General features: G+C 37.2%; 1 protein-coding gene across 2 annotated transcripts; it reads left to right on the forward strand.

Moving 5' to 3' along the window:
• Positions 1-8,241: 8,241 nt before the first annotated feature.
• Positions 8,242-17,205, forward strand: croc (transcription factor crocodile). 2 transcript variants are annotated; one of them, XR_003656761.1, is made up of 3 exons: positions 8,242-9,403; positions 9,566-9,738; positions 15,363-17,205. XR_003656761.1 is itself a non-coding variant. In XM_028318922.1 (2 exons), the coding sequence occupies exon 1, from the start codon at positions 8,379-8,381 to the stop codon at positions 9,387-9,389; it is 1,011 nt and encodes a 336-aa protein (XP_028174723.1). In that variant the 5' UTR covers positions 8,242-8,378; the 3' UTR covers positions 9,390-9,403; positions 15,363-17,205. The 2 variants fall into 2 exon arrangements, 1 of the variants encoding a protein (XP_028174723.1); XM_028318922.1 differs by lacking the exon at positions 9,566-9,738.
• The last annotated feature ends 10,350 nt before the right edge of the window (positions 17,206-27,555 follow it).

Here is a 27,555-nt window from a genome sequence, read left to right on the forward strand (position 1 = left end):
TGCGCATACTCTGGAGTATTCCACATACAACTGGTCGTCGGAGAAGCATAGATTTCCATTAAGTCTACTCCCGCTACCATATGGAACTCCGCTAAAACTCGTGAGGGCGCCAACACTTGCTTTTGTATCGAAAATTAGTATGAGCAGCTGCGCACGCGGTTGCCCGTTGCAGGCTCTATGCAACCACACTATTTTAAACCGTGGTCCCTAAGCATGAGATGGGAAACTGCACTCTCTTGAATTCTCTTGAATTTGATGGTGTTAGGGGAATCCTAGGAATGAATACAGACTTTCCAATGGAATCTCCTCATCAATATTGCGAAATTGCGAGTTGCAATGCAATGTTACGTTTTCACTTGTTATTTTATTGTAATCTGACCTTGATTTTTCAAACACGTGTCAAAATAAAAAAAATAATTTAAATCAAAAGTACTAAGGAATATTTCATTGATATCAACTTAGAAACAAGCACAGATCACAGAAACTAAAGGGAAATGTGACAAGGGACAAATTGGAACATATTGCTTGTGAAAGCAATGATGACAGTAGCGACGTCATTATGTAAACAGTTTATATTGCTTGCATAGTACTAAAGATTATTCGAACGTTGAATACTGATACCGCAATGGATAATGAGCACATAATTTGATTTCTTTGTGTGTGTGAATTTCTAATACGACACTGAGTTTCGAACTCAGCGCATTACTTAGCATCTCTCTATATTTCTATGGAACCAAGTTATCTCCAAAATAACATTCCACACCTTTTTAACCTAGTCAGGTAATAATTTTAATAAAATACGAAGCACGTCATCTATCAATAGGATATATGTATATTTTAGAAGTTAATAAATTATGCATAAAATATAAACACTTTAGAAGTTTAGTTAAATCGTAGAATTTCTGAAAAACAAGTACTAAAATCGTACTGAAAAAAAAAGTATTAATATGTTATCTAATTTATTTATTAAACGTCGAATTTTATCAAAGATTTTGGACTAAAGTTTTTGAAAATATTTTATAGCCAACATAGAAAAAAATTAGGATTCTAAATCGTGAAAGAAATTTTTTTCGGAGCCTATTGCCTCCAAACAAACAAACAAACAATTAAATCTTTCCTCTTTTATTAGTATAGATTTAACAACAGAACAAAACGCTTCTTTTTCTTCTTCACGAAACAAAACTCAAAGCGGATAAATAAATAAACAAATCTTTGGACAATTTCACAGCGCCATCTAGTCCAAAAGTAGGCAACCAATATGCTTGTGTTAAGGGTGCTATCATAATGGATATACTTTTTTATAATTTATTTATTAAATTAAATACATGGTACCTACATATTATACATAGTTACACCCAGATCCGTCAAAGAAATTAAAATTCATCATTTCAATTTCTGCTCGGCCGGCCGACTCGAAACAGCCTCTCGGCATAGTATCAAATGTATTTGGTCGCCGTACAAATCACCGCTTCACGACACGAACGCACGTAAACGTCACGGCGGGAAAAATGACACACGTCCTGCCTTGACGGGCGCTCGCGCCATACTAATCGATGTCGGCTTGCGCATTGTAATTTATACTGATATTCACATCAATATTTTGACAAAGTGGTTACTAATATTTAAACAATAACTGTAGAAATCAATTCTACAATGAATATTCTTTATTTTGGGATACTTTTATTGCAGTTATTGCTGTGTTTTTAAACCAAAAACCACGATCAAAATGTGACGTTAATCTTCAAATTTGCCAAATTATTTTTAGATTTTACTCAATAATGGTAATGAAATTCAAGAATCTATTTCATTAATGAACTACAAGAATATATGTCCGATGATTACTTTATATTTTTAAGCTTATTATATGAGCATAAATAATAGATACAGGACTTTGAAAATGAGTCTGCGGCAATTTTTTCGTAAAATGGTTGTGGGAGATGGGGCACTGTGAATTAAGCAAAAGAGTTTTAGTAAATCCGTTTCATTAATGGTCAACAACAAGGATCGACCTATCTTTCGCAGTTTTTAAATAATCTCTGGGTGTTGCTTAAGATAGTAATTCAAGCTTCCAAAATCTTAGAAATTCGCACGAAAATTTAAAATGGCTCTTAAGTAGGCCTAGCTGCCGAAAGAAACTCAACTCATGACTGTTGTTATCGCCAGTAATAGCAACATTAGCAGTAAGCATGACATCAATTTGCAATAATGTGAATTTAATGCATTGAGTTGTAGATAAAAAGCCAAATCATGTACCTACTTACCTACCAATAAAACACTTCAGTAGTAGGTACATATTAGAAGACTAGATTTTATCCGCGGCTTCGTCCGCTAGATTTCGGTATGCCATCGTTTAACCCGTGCGTCCCCCACATTAATAACATTTTATATTATGTTATTGGGGTAAATCTTCCCAACTTTTGGCCTAAGGAAGTCAGATTTTTTTCAGACCGTTTGACTTAGCTCCTTCAAAGCGACTGTAGCACTTGCTCACTGCGCGGTTTTTTAAGAGAATTCCACCGTGCGTGCATATTGCCAGTGTCTAATAAGTAGGTACGTGGAAGTGTTCATGCATTTTCTGTGAGACTACGCCCATAAAGTGTAACGTGTTCGAGAGTTCTCTCATATCATCAACATTAGAAATTGTAGATTGACTAACTACACTGGGCCCCAAAGAACTTTTTCTTTGGGGTCCAGTGTAATTATTAACCTACACACTCATCTAAATTAGTTCTGTGCCAAATGGTTTATGAGCAAAAAGCTATGAAGGGCTGTCAGTCAGAGATATTCATCAAACATTGTTTCATGGATTCGCACCATTGAAGCCATTAGACAGAATAATAATTGTTTCATGGAACCTTTAACCAAGGAATAAGTCTTACAAACCTTACATTACAATATCTATCATTGAATATCAACGGTATTCAGCCGTAGGTAAAGGTTACAATTTTAACAGCATTGTTGTGTTACGGCAGTTAGAGTTAAGATAGCCAGTTCCTCTGTGGTTGAGGATTCCGGGTGAAGCTCGCTTCCACCTTCGGCCTGATCATCACTTACCATCAGGTGAGATACAGGCCAAGAGCTTCCTCGTTGTGTATAAAAAAAGTCTGATTTACACGTATTACGTAGTTAAGTATTTAACTAAGTAAATTTTATGTTAATTTTTCGGGTAAGTTGCTGGACGGGGCTTGTCACTTGACACGTTTTGAAAAGCAGTTTCATAGTAAACAAGAACTTTGACATAGACTTAAAATAAAGTTCAAATTAAGATAAAAACTCATAAAAAAACTCTCAACACTCATTTATTTCTGTAAATAGGCTTAAGAAAAGCATTTTAAGTTACATACTTACTTAACACGTGTAAATCAGCCTCAATTAAAATAAATGTATCATTACTCTAAGCTATATTACCTACTGTACAAATGGGACTAAGCATTTCCACCACTGCCACTCCTGTGTAGCCAGGATCTAAGTACAGCTTGACCGCTATAAAAGTATAAAGGCTACCATTGAAGGCCAAGTACTAAAATTAAAGCATTGTAAAAATTAATAGAAATCTGACGAGAGTTATATGTATAAAAAGGCAGTCGTATAAAGATGATGAATAAATAAATGTGAAGCTTCTGCACCTATATGATTCGCGATGTCAGCTAGAGTGACATCACTTTGACGTCAATTTCCATGTTTAGTAGGTTCCTGACTACGAGTAATTATCGGTTGAATTACTAATTTTACAGCTATATCAAACTAATTAGGGTTTCAGGGAAAGCTATAATTTTTTAATATGTGACGATGTAAATGAGAATAACAAATAATTGAATTAGCATAATTATCTATACTTATAATAAATCTGTAGAGAAGTCAATTCTGTACATGAAATATATTTTCAAAATAACTATCAGGGGGTGATTAGTGATCGATACTGATGCCAAAAATGCAATCAGCAAAATTTTTGTCTGTCTGTCTGTCTGTCCGTCTGTATGTTCCTTATAGACACAAAAACTACTCGACGGATTTTAACGAAACTTGGTACAATTATTCTTCATACTCCTAGGCAGGTTATAGTATACTTAGGAATTCCCACGTGTACGAACACGATCGTACATCCTGCTGCACCGTCAGCGTCGACCTGGGAGCAGCTTCCTTCCTATCAAACCCTTATTATGTCTAAGTATTTATTGTTAGGCAGGGCTAGGGCTCTAGGGACTTAGTGTCTTAGGGAATAGGGACTCTAGGCTCACTAGGGAGTTAGTTTCCTTCCTGACCGCATATCCCGGGCACGGGAGCGGTGCCTTACAACCACTGCCTCCCGCCCGTACACCACGGGAACAGGAATTATCGGGGGAAATCCTTTTGTATGAAAAATCTAAACCGCTTAAGTTAGACGCTTGAAATTTGATATGTAGGTACCTTAGTAAACTTAAAGCTTAGTTACAATAAGGATTTCCCGAAATTCCCACGGGAACGGGAATTCCCGGAAAAATCCTTTTGTATGAAAAATCTAAACCGCTTCAGTTAGACGCTTGAAATTTGGCATGTAGGTACCTTAATAAACTTAAAGCTTAGTTACAACAAGGAATTCCCGAAATTCCCACGGGAACGGGAATTCGCGGGAAAATCCTTTTGTATGAAAAATCTAAACCGCTTAAGTTAGACGCTTGAAATTTTGCATGCAGGTACCTTAATAAACTTAAAGCTTAGTTACAACAGGATATTGCAAAATTCTCACGGCAACGGGAGTTAGCGGGAAAAAACATTTGTATGAAATAATCTAAACCGCGTAAGATAGATGAAGGGGGTAAAACGGGATCCACGCGTACGAAGTCGCGGGCGGCCGCTAGTTATGAATATAAATCGCCTTCCACATCGTGGTTACCTATCACAATAATGTTGCCCGGGTCTTTATTATTAGATTGTTCAGCATGATGCATATTTTTCAAATGGTTCACTTTGGAAAGGTAACTGAAATGTGTGTGGGTAATGAAACAACATCAAATAAGCGACAATAGCCCTTTAGCTATGGTGTCGTAGGACTGGCTGAATCGAGATTCGAGAAAGCGGGTTCGATTACACCGCGCTAAAATATTGTGTGGTAAACCCACAGAACATAGATCTATGTTATTAGTTCTGTGGGTGACCCGAATATGACGGTGACTCGAGGGTTTACCGGATCTATTAGTAAATTGTGAGATACAAACTAATAATAGTTCGAGCGAAACAAAAACAAATCTAATATAACTAGACATTTAGATAATATCGATTATTTATTGTTCTAACATATCTTATAATATATTATCATCTTCAGTGAAATTACTTAAAACTAGGTGATTCATTAGTAATGTCTACAGTTATTGAGCCTCAATAACAGACATTCGTTCGTTCGTTTCAGCCGAAAGACGTCCACTGCTGGACAAAGGCCTCCCCCAAGGATTTCCACAAAGACCGGTCCTGCGCCGCTTGCATCCAGGTACCTCCCGCGACTAATGAATAATTTGAGGAGTCTCCGTAAGTTAGATACTTATGTCAGGCTTGAGGCATAAGGACATAGCATAAATAGTTTTTATCATTAGTAATTTTTAAATTTAAGTTTTTAAGTAATTTTAAGTTTATGTGCATATATTATAAAATTATTGTTTATTGAATAAAAACATAATTATAGCATAAGTACTTATCAACTCGGAATGGGATCGTAACCATATCAACTCGAGGCGGTCAGTTTGTATGAAACTCCATACTGCTGTGCAACGCACACTTATCCGCACCGTAAAGTAAACCCCTCGCCTCGTGTTTGGAAAGGCGATATGGTGTTGATCCCTTTCCGAGTCTGCTATGACCTCACAATCGATATCGGCTCTGTGAATCTCTCAGTATAAGCGATGACGCTCTAAACTGAAACATCGCGAAGCTATCACGTTGAATTTAAAGATCTTTTAGACCCCCTGTCGCGGTTAAGTCCAAACGGAAGCGCTCTAATCTGTCGTCTCTACCAACCCACCGTACATGCCCTCTCCTTTTTTGCTCACAAACAGTCTTCGCCAAGTCAACACTTCGACAGTTACGACTTCCGATGACAATAATTAGCATGACAAATGACTGTTTAGATCCTTCAGCGCCTCGCGACTAATCCGTATAGGTTTTTTTATTTACAGCGGCACCCAATAAAGAGAGAGCAGTTCGGCTTTCAGCAGTGCCGTTTTGTTGAATAAAAACCGGAATAAAACAAAGAGGGATGATATGAAGATAGATTGATATTGTTTACTTAAGATTAATTTAGCCACGAGTTCCATACGTGCCTAAAATTGGCTGACTTGTTTTATTAAACAAACTACATTCGTCATTTTGTTTCATCTAGTCTCTTATTCCTCCATTGTGCCATAAGATATTAAATTACAACACACGATAATAAAATAAATCCTTAATATGAATATGCTTACATGATTTTTTCAGAAGTTAGTAGTTGACACATATTTTATTTGTAAGCTGTACTTGGATTTTTCGCAGGCAGAGTAATAGATAAACCTACTACTTTAGAACTGCATCTTAGGTAACAGAATACAATAAGGGTGGGTTTGCACCATTTTACTTTAACTTTGACAAACGTCAAAAAACTGTCAAACTTCATACAAAACACCGGTTATCGTCATAGTTACTGTTATAGTTAGGTGGTGCAACTCAGCCTTAGTGAATTAGAACACGAAAAGAAGACAGTTCACAATTTTCTAGAAGTAGTTCCATTGTAATTGATAGACTCTACTGACGTCACTGCCACGTCGTAGCATACAGGCGCTACGAGTAGGTTAGTATCGCAATGGCGCTTGCGTATTTCCACAGCCTACCTACAAAATGTAACTAGAATGTAGAAAATGATTGCATTTGATAAATCCTTATAACATTATTGTAAAATTTCATCAAAATCAGTTTGGTTCTTCACAAATGACAAAACCTTTTTATTTTTAAAGCTTTTTTTTAGAAGTAGGTAGGTACTTTTTTATGATATCTCCATTTCCCTTGAATTTCAGTAAATATGTGGCATACTGAAACCTGACTCGGACTTCTTGAGAGAACTTGAAGAGTAATGTTGCACTCTTTCGTTTCATTTTCATAAACTCATGCACGTTCACGAACACTTAATATTTAATAATCCACAATTATTACACATTAGTCGGCTAAACACAAATTTAAGAAAATAAAACAATACTGCTAATGCCTCACTTTCCCGCTAAGAAGTCTTTCAAGTTACATATTAGAGCATTTACCCCATTTTGTCTCAATTAAAGATACAGTATGTAGAGACGATACCTTTGTAATAATTATTAATGAATGACGTAAAATTTAGCTACAGGACGTCCATTTCTGACATAACAAAGCTAATGGCAGGTGGAAATACCTACAAAAATCTAACTAGGTAGTTACCATTTTCTTACAGTCTAGCTATCCTGCATGTCTATGCCATACTAGGCTAGTGTCGCCTTTGAATAGGTACAATTTAAATATTTTTTCATGAAATGCTTATTTACTATTTATAGGTTACATTCTTTAGCTTAAGAATAAATGTCTTTTACTTATGAATTTCTATAATAATAAAATTACAAAGATTTTAAAATTTCAGTAATAATTAAAATTAAAAACACTATAATGCTACAAATGCTACATGTTTATGGTAACGACTAGAGTAGGCATTATTGTTTTAACCATTCCCAATGCACCTATTTTGGTTTTTATCGTATCGTTTTTAGCTTTATCATTAAAATCAAATTTTAGCCAAGTCTAAGCAGTAGTCAAAGCAACATTTTAATTTAATCTTAATCTACAAATATTATTTAATAATGTACTTAGTATAAAGTTATGTAAACTCAATATGGAATAATTACTGTGGTGTTGTCAGTCACGTACTCTACTTATGGTTCAGTGGATGATTGGCGGGTTATTTATATTCCTTTTCTGTCCGTACTTATCTACGTTGAGTGCATGGCTTTGTGGTAGAATAGCAACAGTTGTCGTACACAATAGGGTTAGGGTGAGGGATGTTTCGAAGGGGACGCGCCGCGAAGACGCGCCAGCGCCGCCCTCGGTTCCGTCTGGGCGTGCGGCTCCTCCTGCCGAGCTTTGCAGCCAACAGACAGAGATGGAAGATACCCCGCCGCCCCGTGCCAGAGCGAGCCGCGCGCCACGGGGCGGGGCGAGGACGCGGCACAACGCTTCACCGACTGCGCCCACGGACTCGCTCATTCGTCTCTCGTTTAGCGTCCGCTATGTAAACGGGCCTTGTTGTGAATCTAAACAAAATCAGTCAGTCGTCGTTTTGCTGTCGAAAGAGCAACGCGTCGAAGGGCCGCGCTCGCGGTCGGAGCATGGTGTGGCAGTGAACGAACCCCGGAACGATGCACGCGCTCTTCGGCGAACAGAGCCCTTATGCGTACCGCGGAGGAGCCGCCGGCGGCTACTCGGCCGGAGTGACCCCCTATGCCTACGAGCAGTACCGGTACGGGTACGGAGCGCCCTACCTGCACCCGCACCAGCAGCATGTCGGCGCGCCCAAAGACATGGTCAAACCGCCCTATTCGTACATAGCGCTCATCGCTATGGCCATACAAAATGCACCGGACCGTCGAATAACGTTGAACGGCATTTATCAGTTCATCATGGAGCGCTTTCCTTACTACCGAGAAAATAAACAAGGCTGGCAAAATTCTATAAGACACAATTTAAGTCTCAACGAGTGTTTTGTGAAAGTGGCGAGAGACGATAAAAAGCCCGGCAAAGGAAGCTACTGGACTCTGGATCCTGATTCTTACAATATGTTCGATAACGGATCGTACCTGCGGCGGCGACGTCGGTTTAAAAAAAAAGACGCTCTAAAAGAGAAGGAAGAAGCTTTGAAAAGACAGCAGCAGCTACAGCAGGCACAGGAGGCCCTGGCGGCGCAGGAGGCGCTGAGCGCGGCCGACGCGCTGGGCCAGGCGCGCGACGTCAAGCCCGACGTCAAGCCGCGCATCTTCGAGTGCCGGCCCAAGCGCGAGCCCGGCGCCGAGTGTGCCCGCTATGACAAACCATCCGAAGCTATGGACGATTTTAGCGAACCCCGGTTGCCACCCTCAGCCGTATATTGCTCTCCGCAACCATACTCTCTGGCCGCGGAGGAGTTCCGGGCAGCCACTTCGGGCTGGTACGCGGCGCCTGAACCGCCCGCCGAGCAACTGCCGCCAGCATTCCGTGATCTCTTTGAGCCGCCGAGCTGTCAGCTGGCCGGTTTCCGCGGCGGCTCCCCCGGGCCCGACGCTTACAGAGCGTCGCCGCCGCCGCACCACCACTACCGCACACCGGCGCCCTCGTACTATCATCATCAAGCCTGCGTTGCAGCCGCTCCGACACCCGCTCACAAGTCCTACTGAGATATTGCCCTCAGGTAAGCTTTGGTTGTGTTAAACATGGCTGTGCGATGTGTTATTGCGTGGCGTTCGCGAATTAGGCTGTGCGAATGGCGCGCTGGTCCACCCTTGCGGCCGGAGGGTGGGCTGGAGTGCGCGCAGGGACCCCGGGGCACCTCGTGACGTGGTTGTGGTTGCAGGAGGCCGGCATCACACGGCGCCGAACGGATTTAGCCGCCCGCGTCAGTACCAAAGCGGATAAATATAGCGCAGTAGCCGGAGATGCCGTGAAGGCAAGTGGCGGCGCGTCGATAACCACTGTTTACAGATCGGCGGCCGACCCTGCCGCCTCCCGCTCCGTTCACACCTATAGGTATGTCGAAACCCAACATGTGTTAGAAGTTAGCTGTAACAATAAGTGGATCACAATGTGAGCTTGTGAGAGAGTTTTGATGTATGAGTCTCTAATGCCGTTCGTGGTTTTACCGATTTTTTTAACTATCTATTTTAACTTGTGCATAAAACAATGGAATATATAAATTCGTGAGCGGAAATCAATTATGCAACACCGCTGGAATATTCTTCCAGAAGGAGCAGGGATCAAAGGATCAAAATTGATTCAGATTACTGTGATACTGGTATTCACATGGATTCTATCTTCTCAACGGTCAGTTTCTCATGTAGTGACAATATATTTATGTTAGCACCACTAGTTGCAGACTCATTTATGAAGCCATTGTTTACGTATGCATATTAGTTTACAATGTAGCCATTGACGTGATAAAAAATGGCGGATTTGCAAACAGTTGTGGGCTTTTGTTAGTAGAACAAATGAGTTGACCATGTGGCGAGCAAGTGCCGCACACTGACTATAAAAAATGTTAAACAAATCTGAAACTATGGCCGGGCGGGCTGCGGGACCTTGTCGAACGATCTAGTGGGAAAAAATTTTGGTTGATTGTTTGAAATTAGTGAAGTCGTAACAAAGTAAATATTGATAGTACCGATTACGCCAAAATATTCATCTGACCCATAGATGAATATATTACGTCAAAATACTCGTACCAGGGATCATTAACACTTACCGATTGCTAAGCGCATAGTATAAAATCATGTCTAGAACGCGTCAATGATACTTATTCATATAAATAATTTAGATTTTTTTTCGTATGTCTGTACCGATTTTGGCCTGAATAATATATTTTTCTAAGTTATCTATGAGTGGTCCCAGTTGCCGGAAGAATATTATTTTATTTTTACGGATCCGGCGACTGGGTCCGCGGTCCCAGTTAATTGCGGTCCCAGTCGCCGGAAGCCTCCACTTACCTACACCTACGGGGAGTTACTCCCTATCACACTATTTAGAGTGCTAAATCTACCTTGATGCATTTTATATTGTTTTTAAATACCCTTTATACGAGTATGATAGAGATCGGTTATTTTTAAAGTTGTTGCACGACTTCTGTAAAATTCTGTATAATTAGGTATGCATTTCTTCCTTCACTTTTATTACTGATGCACTTACTCGTACGACTAGAATTTAAAAGTTTTCCATTTCGACAAACATATTAGATTTTTAGCATCCTACAGTAATTGGGAAATGTTCGCGATGATTTCTATATGAACACTTTCTTATAGCCCCAAAACCAAAAATAGTCAGCAATCTTGGTAGATGTTAACAATAACTTAAATTTATAGAGACTAGACCATGGTACTAATTACTAATTCTGTGTCTCTACCTAGAATGTCATAATTATCTTCTATGCACTATAATGGTTTACTTCATTTCTACTGCTTTCAAGTTATACCAATAATTTATTATTATTACAAAGACAAACTTACATTAGTATCAATATACGAGAAAAATTGCTATTATTGTTCATGATGTGCTTTTTCAGTCACAGTTAGTATACAATACTCGTAGTATTTTGTCTATAAAAACGTTCATATTAGTTAGAATAGATAAATCTGCCTTATGGATTGTGGAGCCGTTTCTAATTTTCGAGCAAAGAGATATTTTTATTTCTTTGTCAATATCTAAATAATTTTTTATCAACTCTATCCATGTTATACGGGAACATAAAATTATCTATTTTTGTGTCAAAAGTATTATATCTACTCGTAAACGTTATGTTCACGGTTACTCATCAATATTTATTTTAGCAAGCCCCTGAATCAAACAAAACAATGCGGAGTAGCCACAGTGCATCTAAGGTATTATTTATTACATATAGGTATTTGCTCTCGTATTTCAATCAATTTTGTTGTAAGTGTAGGTTAGGTACTGAGTAATTTTGAAACTAATACAGTGCAACTGGTGCAACTAAATGCAATGCAACATTACTTACTCCGGTAAACGGAGTAAGTAATGTTGCTGGGTGTGAAATAGAGCAAATGTAGAGCCATAAGAGATAATATTTTTATTCAATCATTTTGATAATATCCACATTATGTTATTATCCAATCCTCTGCTGGACTTGTCACCGATACGTGTAGCAAGTTGACTCAATTCAATTTAAGTAATTAGCAATCGATCTTTATCTCTGTGGCTGTAAACCATTCATTTAACAGTCGATTTCAGGTATTAATATTCTTGCTACTGTCCAGTCAATATTTAAACGCTAGATAATATAGTATGTATAATACTATGTATATTATCTAGCTAGAGTCTAGAGCTGTTTAATGCTAAAATCGAATTCGTTCAGTCGTAAAATGCTCCTTAAGAAATTTGCCGTATCTACACAAAATATTTTTTTTGCAACAACTGTCATATTTGCCGCCAAAACAAAATGGCGGCAAAAGAAGTTGTATCTGTACCTGTACCTTTGTTAGATGTCCATAAGTTATTTTTTTACACTGCCAGGGGACCTTACGTACTTACGGCTAACTAAGTATCATCTGTCTATAACATAGCAAGCTGCTAAAATAATATGGCCAATTTCTACTTACTTATACCCTTACTTATGTATGTAGTTAGTTAAGTACTTATTCTGTGGTTATACAGTGCGTCTGGTCACCGGTGCCCGACCCATTAGGGCGCAATAATGATCAATTTTATCGACAAATCCACTGTAGGTAACTACCTACTTTTAAAAAATTGCAGCTATTTAATTTTTTTGGGTTTCTAAGTCCGGGTGGATTTATTTATATAGCAATATTCACCGATATACAGAACCTATAGTAAGCATAAAAGTGAATTCATTCGACTGCTTAAAGAGTAGGCAATAGTTGATATCAAAAGCTCCCATCAAAATATTTAAGAAACACTTGAAAGGTGAAAAAATGAATTAAAAAATAATGCTTCTTTTTAAATTTTTCAATGTTACAAAACTATCTAGACCGGAACATACCTTTTTTTCCACTTTTTAGATGCACTAGGTCATTACCTAAGCCTAGGCGTAGACCACCGATTTTTTGTCGGGTAGTTGATCAGTATGGGCATGTAGTATGTATGGAACTGCGCACATTACACCGATTGATTCTTCTTACAAATTATAATCGGGCCTTACTAAAAACTGATGATAAATACATATACCTTAGCTTTAAGTTAACTAGTCTAGGCGTAGTAGTAGGGGGCGGGGGCACCTATTATCGGGATGAATTCGCGTTTGATAGAGTCATAATAAATTAATCATAACGCCTAGACTAAGCCCTAGGCGCAGACCACCGATTTTTAGTTGGCCGATATTTGGGTCGGGCTGTTAATCACTATGGAGATGTATGAAGGTGCGCACATTACACCGATTTGGTATCGGCCAATTCTTCATACAAATTAGAATGGGGCCCAACTATCGGCCAACTAAAAGTCGGTGGTCTGCGCCTAGGCTAAGAAGGTAGTTAACTTAAAGCTGACCTATTAACATCAGTTTTTCATACGGATGCCTATGATATTGTACATACGAGTAAATATTTGTTACTTAATTCGAAGAAACTAGCTACAATCTTACTTCCTTCTACTGAATATTATAAACTAGCGGCCGCCCGCGACTTCGTGCAAGTGGGCCTCCTTAGGGGTTGAATTTTGGAAAATCACCTACGTTATAAAAGGAACCCTCATGCAAAATTTGAGACTCCTAGCACTTGTAGTTTCTGAGATTTCGTGATGAGTGAGTCAGTGACCTTTCGCTTTTATAGATACGAGTATATGTAGAATGTAGATGTTAAAGTTTGTGTGGATAGATGGATGTTTGTTCCTCTTTCACGCAAAAACAACAAACGGATTTTGATATAACTATTAATTATTATTTGGTATCTTTGTCAATTTATTAATTGAACAAATCACAACGATAGTGTCAAGTAAGTCGGTTATTCTTTGACAAACTGAATTTCACGCAGATAGAGCAAAAGCTTTTACCATTTTTCAATCGTAAATAAATTAACGTTAAGACGTAGGAATCTTTTAGGGTATTCATCGAAGCACAAAATGATTTTTCTTATACATAATATAGGACTATAATAACAAGGAAACACCACTTAAACTGAATTTGTATCAAGTTGTTTGCTGTATTAGGTCATTAACCACCAACTTCTTTCACAGATGAAAGCCTGAAATGTCGTAACTACTGCTTTCACTTACGTTAAATTACTGCTGGAGTTAGTGTCAAAAATAATTAATAGGTAAAATATTTTTTTAATGGACTGATGTTTTAAACCTTTTTATATTATTATATATAGTTAAAATCAATCTTAGCCGTTTCACTAAAGTTTTTTTATATTATTTAGATATTTTTATACTCCTGCATACCTGCGTCGTCGTGAGTGCACCTTATTTTACAACAGTAATACCATACATTGTAGAGTTTGAACAGTTTCCTTTACTCAATCTTACTTCAAAACACATTTTAATTTTTTTATACTTATTAATATGATATTGGATTAATAACTACGTCCAACTAACAATGTTATTTATACATTGTTATCTACCACAAGTTTCCCTTAAGTTTAGCGTAGAGTAAGCGCTAAGTACCTACCTAATAATCGTATGAAATCGCATTTAATAATATCCTACTTCCTACTATTAATATTATAAATGCGAAAGTTTGTATGGATGTCTGGATGTTTGTTACTCTTTAAAGCAAAAACTGCTGAATGGATTTTGATAACCCTTTACAGTATTATTGTTTATAACCAAAAATAATATACCTATAGGCTATAATTTATGACGATCTCTGACAAATTAAATTTCACGCGGGTGAAGCCGCGGGCAAAAGTTAGTAATAACAATATATGAAATACCTACATTGCATTCTAATTATATTTGATCCCTGCAAAAAAGAATCCGTTGACCATTTAGTCATCGCCGTGCCCCTCGGCCGACGACACAGGAAGCGCCGGAAATGCTGCCAAATGTAAAAAGATCTGTAAAAAATAATCCCCTGACGTCCGGATTTTTGCAAGAATAGATTATTGGCTTTTAAAACATAATCGCCGATTATCTCTTGATCCTTTTTGCAGTATCCGCAAAGACCAGGAATTTAAAAGCACGAAAATTGACTTCTATTTTGTGAGAATCTTTGCAGTAATGAACAAACTAATCGTTATAATAAGTTAAAATGTTACAGAAAAGTACAAGATTAAAGCTCTACATTCGTGGTCGGCTGGTTAAAGTGATCTGTTGAATTAAGCTTTTGGTTCGCTTTTAAAGCTTTTACGCAAATTTTTAAAGATTGATTCTAAAATAAAACAATTTTAAAACTGGTCTACTCAACGTTTCAGCTTTTTACCAAGATATTTTATAACCTCGATTAATCACACTATTACAATTAATTAGTTCTTAGGTAATTAAAGTATTATACAAACAGAAAAGACAAAAATCTTTAGGTTATTTTTGAAAACTTTTTCAAATCTATAATTTTAGGCCATCGCTGGCTGGCTTATAAAGCCTGAAAACGATTTTTCACGGAATTATTAAACAAATACAAATGCTCATTTGCCAAATAGTATACGTATAGAGGCAATGATAATGATTTGTGCCGTAACAGTGTTTGTTTGTCGCAGGTATGACGGTACGAAGATAAAGCGGGAGGCAGTGCGCAGGGAACAGGGGTGTCCTTGTGCTGACGACGCACAGCACGAGCTGTGATGTGCTGCTGGCTTAACAACAGCACTTGGACTCTACACTATGACCGTCTCTACACCATAGAGGTTCATTCATAGTGCCACAAGACTTTTTAGTATGTATATTCGCTTGAAAAACTAAGTATTGTATCATATACTTAACTTTTCTTAACCACAAGTCATGTTAACGCATGATTAACAAAAACGCGCTGTAGATTTGTATATTTTAATCAATTGAATATACTCATAATATGAAACTATTCCGAAGTAGAAAGTAAATTATCAGCAAATCAACAATTTGGTCATTGATTCCGTTTATGACAATATTCTATTACAGTATTAAACATGGGAGTGTTTATCAATTATGTAAATATATTACTGTCGTTTAAATAGATTTTAATTTCTAAATTATTAAAGCTTTACAGATGTTTAGTTAAGATATTTAAATTCTAGTCTATTCATTGCTAAGTTCGTGACATTGTAATATTGAAAGTGAAAAAGTTTCTGGTGGTTCTTAGTTAAATATTCATAAATTAATGTAAGTACTATGGCATTTTCAAAATATGGTTATTATGTAAAATGTGTGTTCAAAGTTGTATCTAAACACTTAATTGAAAATGATATGTTTGGGTCGATAATGATGAGTGTGTATTATAACTAAAAATAAAATAAGATCCAAAATAATCAAGTCATTTTATAATATTTCAAGATAGCTAGGATAAAAAATATTCACGGTACCATGATTCATAGTATCTGTCAATCAATCAATTTTAATGAATCATGTTTAATTATGTAAGATTCGTAAACAGCAAATATTTTTTGTTACAACGATTTAACATAGTAAGATAGAAGAAGTAAATACCTAAATACTATTCAAAATTGTTCATTATGAATTCATAACTAAGATGGACACTGCATTCTGTCGTATTTTGGGTTCATTATGTCATTGTAAATGAACTTGCCAGATGCGTACCATGCATGCATAAAATTAACTATCTTTATTTTACCATTTTTTCCTTTATGCAGTCTCTTTGTGTGTACTTTTATGTATGACCCTACAAGCCATTCCAAAATTATAATATGTATCTTACATGTATAATATTTATCACATCATGTCTGTAAGTTATTGATTTGTTTAATAAATGTGCACACTCATATAGACTGAGCATTTTCTACTAAGTTTATTTATTTGAAAACTTTCAATAGTATGTGTAAGGAGGCCGAATGTAGGCGTGTAGTTTAACTAAGTATTCTGAGATATTTAGAGTAATAGGATCAATAGCATAGCCAGTAGATGTTAGCCACACTTATTATTATGAATTTCAGACTAAGTACATTTGACATAAGGATGTAAGTATTTGAAGTGTGGGATTAACTTGTGATTTCTTGCATAAATGTAAAATAACAGTTTCTAACGTATTCGATTCTATTCATTCCTATACTACAATCTGTAAAAGCTACCTTTTATGGTATTAAAGCAAAAAGCTCGATGGAGCTACGTAGGTTTTCTTTTACTATGTATAATCAAATAACTTACCTTTTCTACTTTCGTGATGTATTTTGCAGTTGTTTGACGTTCTTGCCGTTTACCCAATTTTAGTATTCTACACACATTGATAGTTATCAAGTGTAAACATAGAATTAACTAGCATTTGTATTTCTATCAATTATAAAGGCTTATTCAAACACAAAATTGTCGCGAAACAACGATAAGAAGTAGCGAAAGAGTGATAATGGAATGGGCCAACTTCTTTGAGGTAGTAAAAGGAAATTATATTTTCATGGACCATGTGCCTACCATGAGTTTACGTTAGGTGAGCTCGCTAGCGAATACGTCAAAAAATTCTATGAAGATCTTATTTCTTGAAAGTAGCCACTAGGGGCGCTGCACAATATGTCATACATTTAAATGTCATTTTTTTACGCAGTCGCTAGCGAGCACACCTAACGTATAGTTCCAAAATACTGAACTGTCCTATCGATGACATTGACAGCGGGGCGCCACCGTCAATACCGAATCGCTGGTTCCGATTTTTGTCATGTTGGAAACCATAAAGTTGAACGATGGTAGCGCCCCCCTGTCATTGAGTTTGGCGGGACAGTTCAGCGTGGGTCATCTATAAACTCATGGTAGGCACACTGACGTCGGTACCTTTGTATAATTAAGAAATGTACAGTAGGTACATATTATTTCTTTTGTCCGTACTACAATTATATCGTATGAGTAAAAATTAATGTGAGCCTAGCGAAAACTTATTAAACGACAAAAGTTGTTTCAGAGAGACAATTAGGTAGGTATAAGCAAAAAAATATGACTTACCTACCTATGTACTTCCTGTACTATGCCTACATTTACCAATATTGAATTTATATCGTCTCTGTATTTATTATTATTTATTCATCCTGGAATAATAAATATGTAAGATAGAGTGGCTTTGTAAATTCACAAGATAAACTTTACAGCGCCCCCAAATATCTGAATAAGCCTTTACATTAATAATGACGCCATATTTCAATACCTATGCGTTTTAGTTTTAATACAGTAATGATTTTACATTTTTGAGTGCCATCAACAATGCGCTATATTCCCACCGCACAGAGCTCATTCTCCGTGTGCACATCAAATCATAGCTAATTCTTTAAATTATACATTTAAATAAGTATCTACATAGCCTATAGGTATATTCATTGTGCAATGGCACGAAATTTAACTGTACTTAGATGATTTATTAGTTAATAACTTTGTGATAATTACCATAAATTGTGTGTACATAAATGTATTTAAACAATAAATGTTTATTTGTATTTAGCATAATAATGACGCTAATCCATGTTTTTTATTTTAATTTTAATGATATACCTTATTCGTACACGTAGAAGAAAGTCTAGGCTAATAATGAAAGAACTTTAAACCTATCCAATGTAGAGATGTCGCAGTCTTTATGATTTTGTTTTTCTAAGGCTAGAGAATGCACAATCAAAAAGATTCAGACTGAATCGAAGTGAATTCAAAAGTCTCGTATACTCTACTAAGAAATAAAAGTGTTTCGTAGAATATTCTCTGCACTCGATAAATCTTTAAGTCCATCGATTAAAGTTACGACAAAAATTTTCAAGAGTGGCTTCTTGAATGTTTGAATAATTTACTGACGTTTGTTGAACTGGAATGAAACCGAGGAGTGGCCACTTTGTCAGTCCGACGTGAGACTCGATGATTCATCATTATCGTGGAAACTCAAACGATTTTGGACCGTAAAAATACCGTTCCTTAATTATAGATTGTGTTATGGATTTCAAAACGTATTATGCGATTATCCTCCTTAAATAAATTCTCGAAACGCGGGAAACAATTATGTTCATAAATCACGAAATCATGTCAAAATTTTGCTAATATAGAGTCGCTTGCACCGATATCGATCAACGCGTATAATCAAGATTTTCACCTTCTGCTTTCGTTCCGAGGATCCGTCATCAATCCTTTTCTCTGAAATGCTGCGGTTCCACGGCATTGTGTTACAAAATATCCAGATTTCCGAACACTGTAGCGATGTGTGCGCAGGAGACGTTTATAGCCTGAGAAACTAGCCGGAACAACCGCGAGCGAGGCGTAAGGATTACGTTCAATTGTGATTTGTTTCTATCGTGGGATTTCCAAATTAACATAAAATACGGCGCCGGAAAGCGGGGGCCTATTATTATGATCTCTGATCTGCACCAGGTTTCAGGAACTGAAAAACGAACGCCAGCGAACTTCCAGCTTGATTTAATTTACCTACCAATAAGAATATCAATCCGCGCTTTTTACAAAACACGTAGGCAGATTGTTTTGTGTAATCAATCGGTGCAAGCTCGTTTCAGCTTTCATTAACAGCGGATTCAAAGTAGCAAGACCCGACTGAAATATAATTAATTTACACCTACCCGTTTAATATAGGCACTAAAACAATGATTACCTACTTGCGTATGTCATAATAAAATTGGTTAGTGATTTTTTTGTACCTAATGCACTTCCTTGTCCTTCTACACATTCTGATTTGAGTGAGGCCATTAGTAGGCACGTATTTTTAAATGTCACGTCCTTTTAAATGTTACTGAATATCACCAGCCTTCAGATCGTGTAGGTGGTTCTCAATGGGTGATTTGGTAGACCTCGCATTCCTGTGTTGACAAAAAATGAAGTGTCGTTTCAAGGAACCCAACCTAGGTTTCCAACAATGGGCGCTTCTGACCAGATGGCGAGAGCTGTCGATCCAGGGTTACTTCGAAACGCTGTTTTCGTAGTTTTTGGTCTATTTGTCACCGTCGCTCATGCTATCTCGCTATGCGTGAGAGAGATAGCAATATAGAATCTTCGGATAACGTTTTTCGGAGTAGCCCTGCAGCTTATTTGTTTGGCCATGGCGAGATGGTGAAGGTCGGTGGAGGTCCACTTACGGTGGTCAACGTCAAGTGGGTCTGTCAGCGGCGGCGAGCAGGCTGACGTAGCACCACCCGCGTTGATGGTATTATGAGATCAAGCACCTATAACTTTTATGTGAGTAAAGTAGATATTACATTTTTAATTTGGTATGTAATCCTCTTGTCATTAATGTAAAGTTTTTAAGGCTTTATTGCAAAAAGTTTTTATTGAAAAAATTTAGAGTCAACGACAGCACATAAACTACACATTTTTGGTGCCGAATTGCACTTCCTATTACCTACTATTTAATTATGCCAAGGCTAATGCCATCGTCAATACATAATAAGGCTTCCTTGTCAGGACTACGGAACCCTAAAAAGATAAGCATTAATTTTACTTACGAGTAGGTATGCATCGCTTACAAGAGTTTGAATTTCGCTGAAAAAGCTTACACTATGATTAGATAAACAAAAACAGGCAAACCATGATCTGCCTAATGTTTGAACCACTTGGGGCCGATAGTAGTGACCTCCCCGTGGTGCTCCCTGTAAACGGTGTCCTGCATGCGGTAACTTAGCATCAGGCCCGGCCTGCTACTACTTTTCGGTGAAATCTGTCAATCAATTGACGATGCGACGCAGTACTCGCTCTCACTCTTGTGGTCCTTCTCAGGATAGCGAGATGACAAAGCAACTCGGTGGTGACTTTCGTGGTCCTTTTATGGATAGCGAGATATCGGTGGGATCATTGGATCCTTTTAAGAAGCCTTTGGACGTAGATCCGGAGGCGGTGTTGGATGACAAAAATATAGATTTCTGTTATGTAGGTACTTCTTCTTCTTTGCCTGGCCCTTTTCCATTTTATTTGGGGTCGGCCCTCCGTGTCATGCGTCTCCAGGCGGCTCGGTCCTGGGTCCACTTGCTGTTTACTTGTTAGGTAGGTGTTTCTGTTAAATAATAACTGTATATTTTGCCCACGCGCAAACAAACCAAATCTTGCAGTTTTAAGGTTAGCTTGATCAACACGCAGCGTCACGCGTCAGCAAGCTCGCAAAAAAATCACTAAAAGCTGACTTTGTGTCTGGTGTGTAGTAAACAATCTAAAACACTCCGGACGCATTCACAAGTGAGCAGTTAGGTATAACTTGTCTTCTATCCTACATGGTTTCCGGGTTATGGGTTCCGTTTACGTAAGTATTTAACTATTTTAGTAACAAAATTAGTACTTTTGGGACGTTCAACTTTCTTTTGTTTCCTGTTGTTTTAAGATCTAAGACACCCCGCAGACGACTTTTACACGGCCGATAGTTTGGTCGGGGCTGTTAATCAGTTAAAACTTGAATGGAAGAATGCACATACAGGGTGGCCAAAACAGTGAGGTCTAAAAGAAAAATTTAGATTCCTTACAGCCTACTAGGTCATAAAATTTTAAAATATCACAAAATTGACTCTATCTCCTAAACTAAGCACAATCGTATTACATACATGGGGGTGATTTAGGTACACCTTGATAAGGAATCTAAATTTTTCTTTTAGACCTCACGTGCTCACTGTTTTAGCCACCCTGTATTATTTTATTATTATTATGACACTGTTTGGTATCGATACAAAGAAGCCGACCCAACTATCGGCCGACAAAAAGTCTGTTGTCTGCGGGTGTCTTAAATAATAAAGAAACAGCAGAAATTCGACCATTTGATTTTCAAAAACCTTTTGCTTGTTGTTAAAGATGAAATGCAATCCCAAAACCGTAAAAAATATGAAGCTTTTGGTCATTAAAGTGGATGTAATTCATTTGCTTACACTTTTCATAACAAGTAGGTATATTTTTACAACAGAAAAAAAATATTGTTCTACTAAAACCGACACGTTGCTGATTTTCCCTGCTATTTTCAGTGTGCCTACCATGAGTTTACGTTAGGTGTGCTCGCTAGCGACTGCGTAAAAAAATGACATTTAAATGTATGACATATTGTGCAGCGCCCCTAGCGGCTACTTTCAAGAAATAAAATCTTCATAGAATCTATTGACGTATTCGCTAGCGAGCTCACCTAACGTAAACTCATGGTAGGCACACAGGATACTTTCACTGGTACCATACTACAACTACTACGAATAAGATTAATATCCATACGCGCTCATTTCCTTATTCCATTGTAGAAGGTAAGGGTGCTTATTTTGGCAGAACACCCGGTCAATGAACCGCCGTCGTATTTATTGTTCTACCCACACCACCAGTGTTGGTATTGGCACAAATTCTATTTGTTTAAATGGTAAGTCTTGTGCAAACAGGTAACGTTACATAACAAGGCCTTATAATAACACAGCGCGCCAGATAAAAGCATTATGAAGGTAAGCGTTTCGATTTCGATGCATCGGAGGTAAATTTTTGACTTTTAATAGATTGTTTTTACTAAAATAATGGATAAAGTTTGAGCCACAACGTTAATATTCCATTCCAGTGGAAAAGTTTATACAAACTTTCCAAACTATTAAAGAACATTAAGATGAACTTAAATCGTTTTACAGTCAAAAGATAAGTACTTAACTATCTAGAGTTTTAAGGAAAATTCCACGCCTCCGTCATTACTTGCTCTGTTTAAAACAAGATTTTTTAATATTTTCACAAAATGACTTTAGCTGACTATTTAAATCTGCTGACTATTTACACAGGTGTCTAAACTCATTAGGTAGGTATAGTAAGTAAGAATCGATTATGATTTTCATTAGTTTCAAAATAAATTGGAAATGAGTCAGCTGTATCGGCTCGAGGATCAAAGGTCAACAACCACCTCATCTGCATGGATTATCTCCGTCTTAGCGCGATAATTTAATCCTTTGTTTATCCAAGCCTCTAATAGTCCCGGTGCAAGCGCCCGCGCATGTATCATGCACATAAGAAAATAATCCCGCATCATGAGTTATGACTGACTACAGCTCGGTATTTAAAGAAATCGATAAAATAATATTCTGAAGAACAAGGAAATGTGTCGACCTTGGTTGGTAGAATTATTATTATCTTCTGTTCGCGAGTATTTTTTGTTATGCATGTTCATGATTGGGTTTTGAGCTAAAATTATGTGATTTTATACTATTTGAAAAGGATGCAAAGGTATACCAGAAGGCATTATTGGACTATAACAACATAAAAGGTATGGTTGTGTGTGTGGTAAAGTGGTTGTAGCCGTGCTATTTTAGATTTTTGGTTTCACGCGTTTCGTACAAAAGTAATAAAGCAATAACTGCATTTCGTATATGATTGTTAAAACAAGGGCTGACTAGGTACTAAACCTTTTCACAGTCCCACCTAAAACGATTAGTTTTTAATTATATTATTTTCTTGGGAAGCGTCAGACCTCATAATTGGGGCGGGCCTATACAAATGTACACACGGTATTAAAGTGCTTGGCAGCAGCACAAACAGAGTAGTAAAACGCCCTCCGCCGCACCCCCGGCCCACGCCCTAGCTGTCAAAACTGCAATTTGGTTTATTGACTGATGGACGCTATATTTAACGCGATAGAGCTTTATGTCTGGTAGGGTGGCGGCGAACTGGTTAAATAATAAAGGAAGCTGACTAAGTTACGTATTTTGAAGGTTGACGCAATATGTTGGGTATTCAAGAGGAATCACATCCAGGAATTCTATTTGTAATTGAATTATTTATATTTAGATAGGTATGGTATAGGTATTCATATTAAGTTTCTGTAATTTCAAAAATTACAGCGCCACTCTTGTATCGGAATTTTGAGTTGATACTGTATGTGTATAGTTTTTTGTCGACACGACAAGATGAAGATTTGAAAAATCTTATTGCGAAACATTCGTGAAAACTAAACGTACCTAACTAAGGAAAATATACAAGACTTACGTCCTACATGCCTGCTTACACTACTAGTTTACCTACCTATAAGTATTCCTAAAACCTACGTAGGTAGTTGCTTTGGAATGTATGTAGAAGCTTAAAAAATCAATATGTTGCCAATAGATTTCTAACGCAGCCATTTTAATTTATAAATGTAGAGCAAATTGGCACTTTCCACTGTTGACGCAAGTCGCCTTCCAGAACCAGCGTCCAATCAGATTAAATAGTTACTCCTCAAGTACGAACCCAATAAGTTTCCAATATAAACCTCTGAGATATCCGCCGAAGAAGGAAACGTTCCAAAAGATTAAAAGCTCGCCTAGGAAATCCGAGAAATACGGCGAGCCACCCGCAGTTGGCCCGAAAGCAATTTGAATTGACGGTTATCTCACCTCCTACGTTTATATTGAAACTTACATAAATATTTGGTTTACCGACCGAGTCTAATTTGGCACGGCCACCGTGCACACCGCACCGTTTAATAGAAATACAACGTACATCAAAAAGCGGTAAAAATGGGAGTAAAGCTCGATACCGATTGTTCTTTAATGATAATAACTATTTTTTTATGCACAGTGGTCCGATCAAGAGCTAAGTGTGGAAAAATGCAGTTCAAAGGTAAGTTTTTAAATCTTTTTCAGGGTTTTTATGTAATTAGTTATTATTATTGAGGTTCTATTTAAAAATCAGTCTTTACAAAGACTAAAATGAGAAATAGCACCGTTTTTAAGAATGCAGCATTTCAAAAAGCATTTTGTTGGATGATTCTAGCTAGTTGTACCCGCTGCAAATACCTTCTCTTAATGAAGAAAAAAGATCCTAACAAGGTTTCGTAGCGCATTCTTTTCATACGTGTATTGTGAAAAAGTTTTGTACATTCATTAATTTTTTGTACTTCGTCTACTACATATAAAACCATCTGAGAACTTGCATTGTAATTACCTAAGTATTTTAGATTTTAGTTTAATAGGTATTTGTATAACCAATGTATTAAAGAGCAATTAAACGTCTCTAGAGCATCATCTTGTCTGTTTAAAAGACAAAACAACCGATTCACAAAATGGGTTCATTGGAATGATTAAAAAAAATTACACATGTCGGAAGTGACAGCCCGCCGCGTCGCCGACCGCCGGGTTCGAATCCCGGCTCGGGTAACGTAGACGCGTTTTGGTTTACGTTTATATTGCTAACCACTTGTTGAGTAAATAAATAGAGACGTTTTAAAATAAACTCCACTAGTAATCCTTGACTTAGTAGCGTTTACGTAAGCGTGAGATCAATGTGCGGTCGCATGTAATTTTTAAACAAAGTAGGTACACGTGGTAGAGCTTAGATTTGAAGCTGTGGTGACACACCGAAGTATTGATGGCTTGTTATAATTTCATACAACTTTAGATTACAAAGAGAAAAGTACTTTTATATTTTCATGGTAGGCTATGAATCAAAATAGCGAAAAAGGCTTTTGAAACCGACTTTGGTAAAAATTAAAACTGTCTAATCAAAAAAATACGCATTTCACTAGTAATCACCCCTTCGGATTTTGAAAAAAAACACCCTTTAGATTTACCAGTCAATGTTATAACGATCTAGCTCTACAAAGTAATGATAAGTATGGCAAACCAAAGGTTAACTTATTAATCAACAAATTAAGCAATGTTTTCCGATTTGCATCCGATTTCCAATTTAGTTATGCAAATACCTACGGATGGGCATTATGAATCAAATGTTATTATTATTAGAAGGAAAACTTGACAAGTAAGGAAAACTCATAATTTTCTATGGAGATTGTTAGTATGTGGCTTTATAGTGTCACTAGCTTTCCGCCCGCGGCTTCACCCGCGTGGAATTTTGTCTGTCACAGAAAAACTTTATCGCGCGCGTCCCTGTTTCAAAAACCGGGATAAAAACTATCCTATGTTCTTTCCCGGGACTCAAACTATCTCTATGCCAAATTTCATCAAAATCGGTTGCGAGGTTTAAGCGGGAAAGCGTAACAGACAGACAGACAGACAGAGTTACTTTCGCATTTATAATATTAGTTGGGATTATTGCGCACAGGGTCGAATTTAGAACTAAAGCAAAATTTTTTAGCTGTCAGTTAATTTGAGATAAGGAAAAATTGATGTTGTTTAGTCTCTAATTCTTTATTATATTTCCTACCTCTAGACTAGGTACCTAGTCTAGTGTGCAACTTTACCTAAATAGGAACAAATTAATGGACAACTACGGGACTATTCCTACCTCTCGTTCCCACCACTGCAACTCATGTGTAGCCAGGATCTACAGCTTGACCGCCATAAAAACCCTACCAATGAAGGTCAAGTTTGTCCCGGGGGAAAGTTTAACTGTCATTGGACCCGCAACGAACTTAAACAGAAGAAGAATAAATACTTAGACAACTACCTAACTATTGCATATCTTTAACACAAATTTTAACTGCAGATATTGTATGAGATCATGCAAGTCCAATGTCCAAAGACCGGCCACACGCAATTAGGTGTTTCCCTGAAGTGAGTCCGAATCGAGACGCGGCGCGGCGGCTCGCATCGCGCCGCCTGCTAACTGTCACACAAAAATAGGCCCCAGAAAGGCGAGCGCGACACGGCCCATATGGACCCGGGCGGGTTATTTTCATTTCTTTCTCACAACTGCTCCATTTGGTGTATTTTTAATTGTGCATTATACTATTGTCAGTTACGAGTGCCAGGCTGGTACCTAGTTATAGTTTATTATGAATTACGTGGAGATTAAACTTGATTTTTTATTTGACTGAAGAAGCATAAAAAACTAAAAAAAGAACCCCACATGGATAATAATATCATGATTTTTTAAAGTCCGTGTAAATTATTAATATGTTTTCATTGAAATAAATTGTCCTCAGTGAAGTAAAGAGGTCCATTTTTATTATCCAAATACCTAGTTAACTTAACAACAACAAGGAAAAGACATTCCATTGTTTGAAGTAACCAATCTGTAGGCACCTACACGTGGAATACAAACCTTCAATTAATCTTCACAGCTTAGCTCACGTAAAATGTTAACGTTACAAGTAACAAGAGTAACAATAAATCTTAAACTTTGGTACAAATTAGACAAGCGCAGTGACAAATAGACATACAGAAATAGTGCTGCTGACAGTGGGACGCCCGTCGATCTGTTCACATATCTAAACCCGGCTTCGGATTCCATTTTTCATTTTAAAACAGGAATAGTGACGGCTAACAATAGGTAATGGACTTTCCGGGAATGTTATCGATGTTACACATGTCCAAAGATAGATCACAAACCGTTAGAATGTGGAAATTTTGAGGAATTCCTTTATTATATGGTTCGAAAACTATCGATCGTTGTAGATTAGATAGGCACTGAATTCAATAAATATCTTAATTTGTCGAGTGCTACACGCTACAGAGCAACACACACTCGTCACAACAACACACACTCGTCACAACACTTACAACAAAATTGGTACGTAGGTAGGTATGCCTTGTGTTATACGGTATAACTTATACCTACATTTATTAAAGTTTATTTTTCGGAAATGGTACCTAGTACCACTAGGTACTACTAAGGTAAGTGCCCCCTACTTCGGTATATTAAGGCTCTTACGACTTTAACATTTTATTTAAAAATAACCAAGCATGATATCAGTATGAAAGCTTTTGTATGCTAAACTTTGGTCTTTTGACAGTAAGTTAATACATAATTAATAGTTATATAGTTTGAACTTTTTTTTATATTAATTGTTCTGCGGACCTCTTGTTTGGATCCTGTTTCGTGACAAAATTTTGCTCTGTTTCTAAGTTCGTGAACTCATGTCCCCTATTTCGGGATAAGGTTTTATGCATACAGTTAGGATATTTTAATAAT

The sequence above is a fragment of the Ostrinia furnacalis genome, unplaced genomic scaffold (assembly GCF_004193835.3).
Source record: "Ostrinia furnacalis isolate ACB-3 unplaced genomic scaffold, ASM419383v2 OfSCF7033, whole genome shotgun sequence".
In the NCBI taxonomy this organism is placed as follows: domain Eukaryota; kingdom Metazoa; phylum Arthropoda; class Insecta; order Lepidoptera; family Crambidae; genus Ostrinia; species Ostrinia furnacalis.

Coding starts and splice junctions, on each gene's coding strand:
- croc (XM_028318922.1), top strand. CDS start 8,379: ATGCACGCGCTCTTCGGCGAACAGAGCCCTTATGCGTACCGCGGAGGA.